This window comes from Plectropomus leopardus, chromosome 18 (assembly GCF_026936395.1).
Source record: "Plectropomus leopardus strain MGB_pleo_1.0 chromosome 18, ASM2693639v1, whole genome shotgun sequence".
NCBI lineage: Eukaryota > Metazoa > Chordata > Actinopteri > Perciformes > Serranidae > Plectropomus > Plectropomus leopardus.
Window position 1 is genome coordinate 15905516 of NC_142193.1, and position 13135 is coordinate 15918650.

General features: G+C 43.9%; 1 protein-coding gene across 1 annotated transcript in view; it reads right to left on the bottom strand.

The window, feature by feature from the left end:
• Window positions 1-13135, bottom strand: part of adgrl1a (adhesion G protein-coupled receptor L1a) — a 119300-nt gene that overhangs the window by 60142 nt on the left and 46023 nt on the right. Inside the window, exon 2 of the mRNA XM_088091051.1 lies at window positions 12163-12348. Within this exon, the coding sequence (XP_087947177.1) occupies window positions 12163-12232 (70 nt within the window). The 5' untranslated portion in view covers window positions 12233-12348. The remainder of the gene's footprint in view (window positions 1-12162; window positions 12349-13135) is intronic.

A 13135-nucleotide genomic window follows, 5' to 3' on the forward strand; every position in this document is an offset into this window, starting at 1 on the left:
ATCTACATATGCCCTCCAATTCAGCCAAAAAGAGCCACCTCCCCTGTGAGCTTCAGGTTAGCTCCTTTAGTAAACCTGGCGAAGAAGAACAAGTAATTTTACAGTCATTGGACAGAACTGAGAGGTCTCAGTGATGGGAATCCCTCTCTAGCAAGGAATAATCCTGCCCAATTTCTCCAGTACTTTATCAGCTTAGCGCTGTATCTTAGCGACTCATTTAGCACTGCGAGTTAGCGTAATGACTCGCTGGAGCATGGCCTGTCAGCGCAGACAAGCTGAGGGGATGCGGCCAGAACTGTCACATCCAGGCAGCCTTCAAGCTGAGGAGTTGTGACAAAGTGACATCCTGAGACAAACCTAAAGGCCTAACATGAGGGTGCAGGGGGTGGGTGGGTGGGCTGTGTGTGCTTGTGGGACAGTGTGTGTGTGTGTTTGTGTGTGTGTGTGTGTGTGGAGACGGGTAATGCTGGCCTCAAAGCTAGGATCCTATCTCATCTCCTCTGACTCCTTTGCCCATCTCTTCTCAGGAGATGAGATGAGGAATGACTGTATGGGGAGTCACCAGCCATGCTATAAGGTCAGAACACAAAGCAGCGCCAAAATGACACACATCCACTGTGATGGAGCTGAGTCGAGGTAACAGTCAGGGAGGGAGGAATGGAACGGCAGAGCAAATTAGACACAGTAACAATGGAAAAAGATAGAAACCTTCAAACTAGATGCTGGCAAAAGATGAACATGACGACCGTTCTTTGTAGAGGCACAAGGTCGCCGACATAAAAGGAGCGAGGCAGACAGAATTGTGGGAGAGAGGACCTCCTATTGTTCTGATCCACTCAGCACAGGCAGCCTCTCTCCTCCTCAGCAGCCCAGTCCTCTGACTGAACCGAATTACAGCACAGCCCATAACATTACATCATTCATAAGAGAATTAAACGTGCCCCCGTTGGAAAAGGGATACACACACCCTCATGCAACTCATACTCATACATTTGCAATGACACACACAAATGCCAAAATTCTCCCGGGCAGACGCACACACAAGCCCTAACCCTCATCCACCCTCAACCTCAAGAACTCTCACTGTGTGTTGACAAACTTTGCTGTGGGGGGAACTAGCAGGCATAGCAGAGAGATTAAGACAGGCGGTTAAAAAGCCACTGAGACACAGAGCAACACACATACACACAACTTGAGGAAGGAGGCGAGACGGGACGTGCTCATACTGTCAAACCACTTCATTGCTGGCCCTGGCGCCTAATTATGCAATAAAAGCGCCTCAGCGGGGGGAAACGGCATAGCCCAAAATAAAAATCAGCCTGCCTAAAAAGTAGAAGATTCACCCGGTGTAAAATATCCGCCATCTCCCCAGGGATGGGAGCTGTGCTACAGGCCCCAACACAACTCTATTCTGTTCTTTTGTTTCCAGCGCATATCACAAGAGGCAGGCCGGCAGACAGTGAGTCAGACCTAGATTCATACAAACATTGTGGTGGGGTAAAACTGCAGGTGATGCAGGGAAACAGCCACAGGGATGAGGGGAGAAAAGCAGAAGAAGGGAGAAGCAGAGAGAGGGAAGTTAAGAAGGTGGTGAGAGACTGAAGGGAATGAAAGTGATAAGAAAAAGAGTGAGAAATAAAGTGTGAGGAGGGGGGGGTATGTAGTGAGTACCATGCACGGCCTGCTTTCAGTGTGTATGTGTGTCTGTGTGTGCATTTAGAGAAGTCGCATCCAGAGAGCAGTTAGAAAAGATGAGTGTCAAAGCCCAGCTCTGAAGCTGCATTAGACACTTAATTAACCTCCTTATAAGCTAAGCCAAAGGCTTGGACATGTGGACAGTGTGTGTGTGTTTTTACTGTGCTTGATTATAGGCAGATCGATCTGTATGCAGGTAGCTAAAGTGTGTAGCCTTTTGGGTCCTCCTGCAGTTTTTATTTTTAAATGAAAAATTAATTTAGCTGTAAAATCCCGCTGCAACCTTCGAGGCTGAAAAATAAAGCCAACACAAAATTTGCCAAAAAGAGCAGGTTTTTTTGAATGACCACTTGAGGCTTGCCCCAGAAGCAGGTCAGTTCCCACATACATTCATGTTCAAATACTAAACTTTACAGCTGAAATATACTTGTATACAGGCAAATACAAAAAACAAAATACAAAAAAACAGCTTTCATCTCTATAGCCAATTTCCCTATTAATGACAATTGCACCTTGTTAAAGCTTACAGTTACACATAATTAATGGCGGGGCTGCTTTGAGTGACAGGCTGTCTGCTGATTTTAGTCCTTTTTACACAGAGATCACATTATAGATCCACTTTGAAATCCCTTCTTTATGCCATCTTTGCATTTGAACATAGAACTAAACATGCTGATTCAGTGAGGGGTGACAGCATGATGTTTAACCAGGGGCAGGTCCAGACATTTTTTACTGGGGTGATTTATGCAGGAGTAGATTAAAGTATGAGCGCTGCTACGGGCACACGCAGCAGGATAATTTTAATTTACCATTTTGGCCTCAACTACCCATACTGACTTTGATTATCAACAATGCAGTCTCTTACGTTCCTGTTTATAGTTTAGCTTAAAAGATAAGTAGACCTACCGATCACAACACAACAGAGTGGCACTACAAAAATGTAAAATAAAGCCATACTTTATTAAAGTAATTGTTCCAACAGAAGTAAATTGTACAATAGCAAATGTAAAGTGCCAAAAAAAAAGTGCCAAAAATGAAAATAAATAAGCCTATGTGAATACATTTTTTTTTTACAGTTGTATCAATTTATTTTATGTAAAATAAGTCAAGCTAGACACTACCCTGGCACATTAAGATGGTGTTGCATCTACAGACCAAAATTCAGTTTATTTGTCAAACAGTTAAAACTGACTGGCCAGATAGCCAGTCATAACGGGGTGGTCAATCAGATTTGTGCCACCCCAGGCCACTCCCAGTGCCACATACAACATACACATCTGCAGCCCATTTTAAAGCAATTACAATGGCATAACATGTCAATAACAATAATTCATCGTCTTTTTTAGGTGCTGGCTGATCTTGTCCTCTGCTCAGAGGGTAAGGAGCTCCCAGACATGCTAGCTGTTTTTTAAATCTCCCGCAGTGGGTCGCACACATAACACACCGTCAAAATGTCAGACCGACCACAGACCTTGATTCGGAGCTGTTACTACATCGGTTGCTGTCTCAAAATCCGTCCCCCTTTCAGCTATTGTACCTGGAACACTGAGGTGGTATAATGGTGTGATAATCCCGCCTTGAATGGGCTGTGTAAAAGGGGCTAGTGATCCACCCCTCGCTCCACCACAGTGCCAGCATCTTACCCAAATATGATCACTTTTGGCTCCAAAAAACATAGATAGGGACAGCTAAAATGCCAGAGTTGAGGCTTCAGAATATAAGTCTACAAACCAATGGGTGACACCATGGTAGCTGCGTCCATTTTTTTACATTGTATGTGAAAAAAAATCCTGAATCCCTCTTATTCTTGTATGCCATCCTGTTTACCTGCAGTGCAATGAACACACACTGTATGTTTCCCCCACTCTTTGTGTTTTTTTCTATTTCGCTTCAGCACCATCCCTCGATCCCTCATCCAATTTCATCCACCCAGAAACTCTCTCATTTACCCTCCCCACCCGTCCTCTTCACCCTTCCCTCGTTCTCTCCATGTCTCCATTCCTCCCTCTTGTCCTGACCCTTCACCTCCCTTTTCCCCCCTCTTCCCTTCCCATCCTCTTCTCCTCCTTCACCCCCTCTTGCAGCTTTACCAGCCTCTCCACTCATCCATCTCCCTCCCTGCGTTTCTCTCTCTCCCCCTCCTCTACACTCTCTGCCCTTGGCTGCCAGCCGTAAGCTGCTGCTGGTAATTATCAATCTGCAGTCCACAAAACACACGAGAAGCAAATGCACACATTCTCCAGCACATGACATGCTTGACACACACACACACACACACACACACACACACACACACACACACACACACACAGAGTCCTTCACGGCTACAAAGCCTCAAAGTTACGAGTTACGCAGCTAGGCCCTGAGAGAAAAGAGGCAGCTATCACACGACTGCACAAACAGAAACACAGTCCCCAATCCTTTATGTAGGAGCTTGTTTGCCGTACACAAATCAATGTACACAAACTAACATACCCCGACGCACACAACTACAAGCAAACGCAAACACACAAACAAAACGGGCACACACACACACGCACGCCAACACTGTGAACGAATGAATAAACAAAAAGGCACAGCCCCTGTATACAGGCGCAGACACATGAGAGCAGTGTGCGTCATCTTCAAAGAGAGGTTTGAAAGAACACACCGCCACTCCGCCCCGGCCTCTCCCTCCTTCTCCCGCCCGCCCCCGACTACCAATATATGTTCAAAGGCCATCCATTAACCTTTCACTCACACAGGCCTCTCTGTGATCTACTGCTCTCAGCCAAGGGCTTTGAAGAGCACAGCAACCCCCAGCACCGGGGAGGGAGCAGGGGAGGTAGCAAACGGGAGACGAGAGAAAGAGGCAAAGGAGAGTGAAAGGAAAGGGAAAGGAGGAGATGATACCAACAAGAGATGTGCCCTGTTAACAGATCGTAGGCAGAGGGTGAGGAAAGGTAAACAGAGCCGAGGGGGGGTGATACTCGAGGAGGGAGGCTGGATAGAGAGTGGGGTAAGGCGATGGGAGGGGAAGGAAGGCAAGTGACAGAGAAGGTGGAAAATGGAAGAGGGAAGAGGAAGACCAGCAAACAGAGGGGAATTTTGGGGGAGGATGTCATGATGCAGATAGAGAGAGTAATGGCTGAGGTGTTAGGAGAGAGAAAGCATGGAGACTGGATGAAAATGAGAGCCGAGCTTTAGGAATGAGAGAAGTGTGAAACACCGGCCGTTGGTTATAAGATGGGGAAGCAGGGAGAGCTTGAAAAAGCACAAAACAAGCAAAGAGAGAGAGATACAGAGAGAAAAAGGCTTTACAGCAGTTCTTTATTGCAAAATCCAGATGATACGCCGCAATATTCACAAGCCACCAGATTAGCAATTAGTGTCAGTGAAGCCCGTGGATTTCAGCTTTATGGCAGAGGAGGAACATGGTAAAACATATTCAAAGGCCATTTTCAGACAAAATGAGAGCATTTACTTGACTCTATAAACACATACACAACTAGCCGGTTCTGATGCGCTCGGTCTATAAAAAAAAATTATTAGAAACTTGAAAGAGCAAGTTGTCTGTATAGTTCTGAATTTAAACTACTGAAGTCTGGCATTAGGCTTAAACGGTATCTATTTTTTCATAGCTTCTTGGAGTTTTACTGGATTCCTGATTTCATGTTTCTTCCCTTCACGTAACTAAGACTTCCTGTTATTTTTATTTTCAGTGCCCATTTAACCAGATTTGAGCAGCCACATTGGTGCCTGAGCTGCGCTGCCCAGCTGCGACACATCTACTGAAACGGAGTCCCACGTGACTCGTGCGGTTTTTCAGCAAAAATAGATAGTGAAAATGGTCTTTTGATAATTATATTGACTTCATACAACCAGTTTCAGTGTCTTTATCTGGCTCGAAGTCATAAGGAAATACGAACGTATCTGTTTTACTCAACCTTTCCTGTTTTCATTTCAAAATAAAAGCCCTCTGACAGCGTTTCTGTCAAAAGCATCCCTTCAGTTTTTGACACAAGGCATTTTGTTGTGAAAAAATGCAGGACCATGTTGTTGACAATGCAGTCGCTGCACGACTTCATAAGTGAGTGGAGTATCTGGTTCTAAGTTTGGGAAATACAGAAGTTAGAACAGCAGGCAAACAAATGCTGCTCCGATTGAAGTGTGGCCCGGGTGTAACCTTCAGGGCACGTGATAGGCACTGCATGCAATACATCCCCATTATAGCCTCTCCAATATGAAGTTAATAGAAAGATGAGGATCTGTATTTTTGACGTATGAAAATCATACCGTTGGGATTTCTAAATACCCTGGTATACCATAATACTGCAGTACTGCCCATGCCTATCTGGCGTAAGTATCTGTCTATGATTCTGTCTGTGACTAACAGTTTACTTATCTCAAAAGGAATTGTAGCAACATGGCTGTGCTGTTGAATTTGATGAGAAAATACTTCCAAGGTTACTTCCCCTTTGAATTCAATGTATGAGAATGAGAATGTAAGAAACCAAAGAATTGAGCCTTCAATTGGTGCAGCATGTAGGAGTAACGAGAACACTGTGAGCCTGCCAGGTTACTGAGTTCACATCATTGAGTACGTTTCCATGCACAAAATGTTGCAGTTTTTGACCTTATACTAAAACATACAAGATTCCTGCTAAATGATTTTATCTTTATTCTTTATTCGGATCCCCATTAGCTGCCATTAAGGTAGCAGCTACTCTTCCGAGGGTCAAAACACAACAACACAAACACCAAGCAAGACATATACACAAATAAGAAGATTAAGAATGTGTTCAAGACAAGTGACTTAAAAATCATAACGCATTATACTACATTAGACATGTAACTTATAAAACACATATAGAAATCTCAGTTTTATAAATCACATACAAAATCTAAATAAGAAAATGTTCAAGACAAATAAACATCTAAAAAACTAAAAAAAAAACAACCTATCAAACTGCAATCCATCTTTGTTGTTCGGTTCAGTTTACATTGCAGTTATTGTACTGCCTTACTGGGCGCTTAAATGACATGGCTAATGAAAATAAATATTCCATTAATATTCTTGTTTACATGCAGCCTTGCATATTCTCCATAAAGTTCCCTAACATGCTGTTCATCACATCAAAATATAGACAAGCTTATGCCATTTAGCTTTTTTTGCATCAAAAAAGAATTTTAAAAAGTTTTCTACTGGTGGCAGACTTGTTGAACCGTGTGCACACAGCCCTCCTCCTTCATTCCTTCAAACACGGTCTTTAAAAGGTTGGCATTGCGATATTTGCGCATATCCAAAAACCTGCTGATACCAAGTCTGTCATGATGTATAAAAGTGGGTGTGTTTCCATGGGCTGTTCTTTTGGGCATGCATCTCCTTTCAAACTGTAGGCTAGTTGGTTCATGTGCAACTTATACATGATAATAATGCACAAGGCTGGACATAAATTGAAAAGAGTTTGTGTGTTCAAACCCTAATTAAGATGCATTTCCTTAATGCGCTGTATACATGTAAAAAAAAAAAAAAAAGCTCCTAAAACCTGAATAATAGCACCATTATCACACATCTTGATCAGAAAATGATAAATTCATAACAAGGCCTAACTCAGAACAATCAAACAGAACATGACTTGTGTATGACCTGCATCAAATTAAGAATATTATCATATTCGGAATAACAGTGGAATATTAGAGTGCTGGAAAATGCCCAAGACTGTTTTTTTGACTGTAATTAGTTATTCTGGTGTCACCTGATTCTGATTAGCTCATACAATGCACCACTCGAGCACTTTCCCTGAAGTATGCTCAGTTTCTCAGCCCTGTCTGATTGCAACAAAAGTGTAGAGCACAGAGTTTACAAAACACACATTAAAGCAATATGCTGTTCAGCAAATTATACAACAACAAGGAGCCAAGTGCACATAGCAAAGGTTGGCGGCACCATCGCTTTATTGCCTCCTCCCGAGATATTATTGCTACGAGCCTGTCAGAGAATCAATTCTTATGAATTAGTGAGTAGGTTGCAGTTTTGAAATTATCATTTTAATAATATAGTATTGCGGTACAGAAAGTCTCTCTCTGTGTGCGAAAATTAAATATTGGATGTAGTCTCAGGTCAAGTATTTTTTAAGATCTTTACTCAGAATTTCAAATCTAGGGTTGAGCAACTTAAACCCAAAAGAACTGTCAGCTCAGTCATAAAAAAGCATCTGGCTTGCAAAGGCATAGTGAATTCTTCATGTGGCCCTCCATGAAAAATAACTACTTCCCCTGCATTATAGAAAGCAAAATACTGCATTGAGATCAGTCCCCGTTCAGACATTGTCACCATCCAAGGACAGTCGAGAGACTAAAGCACTTTGTTGAGAAGATGTGTAAAAACAGCTAGTCCCCCATCCTTAAATAATAACTACCGTTCAGGGGAAAAAGGCTCAGAAGAAAAAAGCTGGGGAGAGGAGGGGAAGACAGATAAAAATGTCTGCGTGTGCACTAAAGGACCAGGGGCCTTTCCACGCGACTGATCTGAGAGCAAAGGCTTAAATACAGGGGAGATGAGAACAGATTCCACCAGTCAGCTGGCGCTGGTGTCCTGATATGAGTGGAACACACATACTGACACAAACGCTCTCACACACACACCCTTCTGACATGTGAGCACCATCATCCACAAAAACCCACAAAGCCTCTTGAACTTACACATTATTATGCACTCATGGACATACTGTACAGACAGATATACAAGGGCTGTAACGGTCCATGTAATTGTGCTGAAACATCATGGTTTGGTCCATGAAGCAGCATGCAAAATTTGTGGTATGTAGATTGATGCACGTAATGTGGAACCGAGATCACAAGCACGACCTCTGCCCAGAAACTTTTAGCTGTACAACATTGGCAGCAAGTTCTGAGTTTAGCACAACAAACTGATTAGCATGCGAGCATAAGTCACAATAGTGCTGAGTGACTGGAAGGACCGCCTGCGAGGTGCCAATCAGTTACAACAGCAATGGAAAGAAAGTTGGGTTTAAAACAGTGTGTCAGTGTGCTAAAGCATTTTCAACTGCATCACCCAGATGTGCACCGGAGCCCAAATCCTTATCCTCTTCTGTGTGGCATATCTACCCTAACATATATAGTATGTATAGGCAAATCCACACACTTGATACACATTACAGACCCACAAGTAGCCTTTTTATGGTTTCCAGCACTGATGCTCATAGGGGTTATCATAGCCATCGACCGTACAGATCAGTATATACACACACATATATATATATATGAAACGAAACCTACGCCCTTGTTGTCATATATATATATGCATAACCCTAAAAATCCCAAATAACCCATTAATTTAAACATTTATTAGTGATAGTTCTGTGACTCCTGCTCGATGTCATCCATCATCAGTCACCATCAGTCTAGCACAACTGAAATAAGGACAGTTTGACCACTCGTGACAGGCTTACAGAGACGCTACAGTAAGATGTCCAAAAGTGACGCATCTGAAATTGTTTCAAAATTGACCAAGATGACCCCCAAAAAAATCAAGTGCCAGATAGGCCAGAGGAAACTGGTATACCACAAATCTACTACAAGCTTGGAAAATCACCTAAAAAACAGAAAGTAACAGCTGAGTCATGCTACAAAGTGTCTTTTTTTCTAGCTATTATGGCTAACATTACCGCAACATGCATATTATGAAAGTGGCTAATCCCCCCCATCCCCCAATCACTAATAGTTCTCAGTGAAGCTTCAATGCCTAAAAACTGGTAATCGGGACAGCCCTAAATACAAACACACACTCAGATGCACACACCGATGCTGGCGCTGTGCTAAATGAAAGCTCTGTGTCAGGGCTTCATCACGCACGGCGCAGCTGCCTGCAATGCCTGCCACATTAAGCAAGCCTAATGGGCTTTCAGAGCAACAACACTGCGTATGAAGGGTTGTACATTCTCGAGCATTCTGTGGAATCAGCGGGACATTACGTTTTTCAGGGTGTGCATGTCAGTCTGTCGGGGAGCCTGCCGGGCAGGGCGGGTGGAGGGCTTTTGTATATACCCCCAGGAACATGACTTTATTTTCCTAGGTTAGTATGAGTTTGCATTCATGGATGAAAATATTGTTTCTGTTTAACGCAGCCAGTGCATTTCAAAGAGAAATGTAGAATTGCACGGTGATTTAGCAAGATAATAGGGCAGGTGAGTGAGGATTGTGGGACAGAGCGGGGAAGGAAGTATGTGTACAGAGCTCATGCTGGTTAGGAACATTTGCATTAAAGAGCTGGTTTCAGAGGAGAATAAATGTGTGGGTGTTAGGGGTAAATATTAGAATGTGCAGCCAGGAGGAGAGTGAGGTTAAAGCGTGGCAGATTAGTCGGGACACAGAGGAGGAGCAGGGATACACATTAGACTGTGAAGCCATGTGTGATGATCCTGCAGGTTTCTAAATGAGCTCTGATTAGTCCAAGAGTTATTTCAGCAGCTCTCGTCACATCAAAACCCGGCCCTCTTCCTTTAAATTCACCCTCCCTTGCTCTCGTTTCTTACTCTCTTCTGCTCCCCTGGTTGAACTACAGTAGAATAAAGAGAAAACATGTCAGCCTGCCAAAATGTTGTGCACCAGCACCATGTGTCTACGTGCATGCCTGTGTGCCTGATCCCATTAGAAAAAGATTTTCCTAATTTCATCAAACCAAATGTTGCGCCACAGCTTCGAAGCTGAATACAGATAACAGTCAATTGATTATTAATGCATTATTAATACCCCCCAAGTGCCAGGTCACACAGATAGTGGGATTATTTTCATGCAAATGCACACACCCACACACAAACACAAAGCAACACAGCGCCGGAGGCCAAATGTGTCCGATGGAACAGAGCGTACGCTACTCAAATCCAATGTTACAAAAGCAGCCAAATTAAGATGGGAAAAAAACAGCACCTACTGAAATTAGAACTGCACCTGGCCAATCAGAGCTTACACAGAGGGAAAGCGAAAACCAATGCTGACACAGGCATATACAAACACATTTTAATTTTAACCTCCCTCCCTCGGTTTTCTTCGACTCCTCCTGCTCCATCAGGAGCCCCTCCCTGTAGCGACGATGTCTCTGCCCGACGCTCCTCCCCCTGCTCATCCTAGCTGTCCGTCACCCAGTGGCTTGTTGGCACAGAGCTGACTGAGAGCATACAGCAGATGGTGTGCTGCTGTCTGTGTGGCAGGCCACTAGCAGGACACCCAACAGCCCCTCCTCTCCCTTCTCGGCCCTCTGCCTCCCCCTGCAATCCCTGCTCCTTCCCTCCTACACACACACACACACACACACACACCCTCGAGCATCACTTCAGTCCAACCAGGTCACCTGCTGCCAAGCTTACAACAACTAGCACACACACAAACACACACAAACTATCTTATGCTACATGGCACATTCGAGGAGGTCACACATATGGCATCGTTACATGCACGGATTCCCCCCGTTATATTCTCGCCACGCTCCAACTAACATCGAGACGACAAGAAATTTTATTGACATTCACACGTATGCTCTTCAGCTCGCTCAGAGTCTCTCTCCGTCTCCTGTAGAGACAGTTTGGTTAATCATGTGCAGCGTTTCTAGCCTGGTCAGCAAGTCAATACGCTTTCAACCTTCATCACGTAGCTAACGTATAAATATTACATCCTCATTTGCAATAACCTGGTCAGGGCAGTTACAGAACACGATGAACCCAACAGGAACTTAGTGCAGCATTACAAGCTGGCCCAGTGAAGCAATACAAAATTATCCATATTTTATACACTGCATAAATGAAAATACACTGTATAAATACTGAGCAGATGTGAGTTTAGTTATTTGTAATGTCATATGACAATAAAAACAGGTGTGGCATTGAATAAAGGCCAGAAAAGTGTTTTTGCAGAACACAATGATGTCACAGTGAAGCTGACCTTGACCTTTGGGATTTAAAATGTCACCACTTCATTATTTAATCCAATTAGATTTTTTTGAAAAAAAAATTGACACAATTAGCACGAGTTATGGCCAAAAACATCTTTTTTGAAGTCACAGTGACCTTTGACCACCAAAATTAACGGGTTCATTGCTGAGTCCACATGGATGTTTGTGCCAAATTTGCTCCCGATAGCTGTTTCATCAGTGTGTATGAATGGATAAAAACTGAGCAGCAGGTGGCACCTTGTTCGGTAGCCTCGGCCACCAGTGTAGGAATGTTTGTGTAAATGGGTGAATGTGACTCATAGTGTGAAAGTGCTTTGACTGGGCGAGCAAGTAGAAAAGCACTAAACAAGTGCAGGTCCATTTGACATTCACAAGCATGGGACAGATGACAGACAAATGGACAGACCGAGCAATCGAGCGACCAACCAACTGCCAACCCAAAAACATGTCTCCGGCCACGGCTATCACCACTGTGAAGGCATAAAAAATACCACAAAATGTCAATATTTAAAACGCACCTGGTGAGGATGGAGCAACATTGCTGAAAGCCACAGCACAGCTGAAGATGATCCAGACTGCCAGAGCCATGTTGGAGGCTGACCAGGGGGGCAGGGTGAGGGGCGGGGCTAAAGCGTAGAGGTGGTCAGCAGGCACAGGTGAATGGTGCAGCACTTCCTCAGCTTACACCCTCCCTGAGGGTGATCCTGCAGAAAAATAGGAACAGAAATATCAGAGATAAGTGCGTCATAAACATTTGTATGTAACTGTATGTCCATACAGAGGATTATTCCACTGTTCTGTTTTTCATGCGTGCCCTTCTCAGTATGGCATTTGAATTGGACAGTGTTGACTAACTTATTCTGCATTTATCACTGGAATATGTGATAATAATTCGGCACAAAGCTGAGTGGCTCACGAGTGGTATGGCATACTAAATGGTATCAGAGCAGGCAAAGGGGAGGGGGAGAATAGGAGAGATGGAGATGAGAGGAGGAGAGGAGAGGAGAGGAGAGGAGAGGAGAGGAGAGGAGAGGAGAGGAGAGGAGAGGCTCCCCCTGTGGTGGTCAGGTATAATGATCAGACAGGGAGATCTGAGGCCATTTTGTGCAGGATGGCATGGCAACAGCTGTTACCGCTACCAGCTCATCACTCTGCAGCGTCTGAACGCTTGATTAGATCAGACATGCTACATATGTTTTGGGGACGTTAACAGGGCTATATTCAACATGTGAAAAATACATGCCTTTTCCTCTGTGTGTATGCATTTGTGTTTGTGTGCCGACATGCAAACAGTGCCAGACAGTGAAAAGTGGTGACTCAGTCAGCAGTGCCGTAGGGCTCACACATCTCATTTGCCTAATGAAATAAATCATAATCTGGAACTTTAGCTCTGATTTTTTGACAGTAGAAACTGTTGTGCCCCTCCAGGGGTTGGAAGACAGAAAACAGTAGAGACGGTATTGTTAGAGCTAATACTCCTCCTGCTAAGCT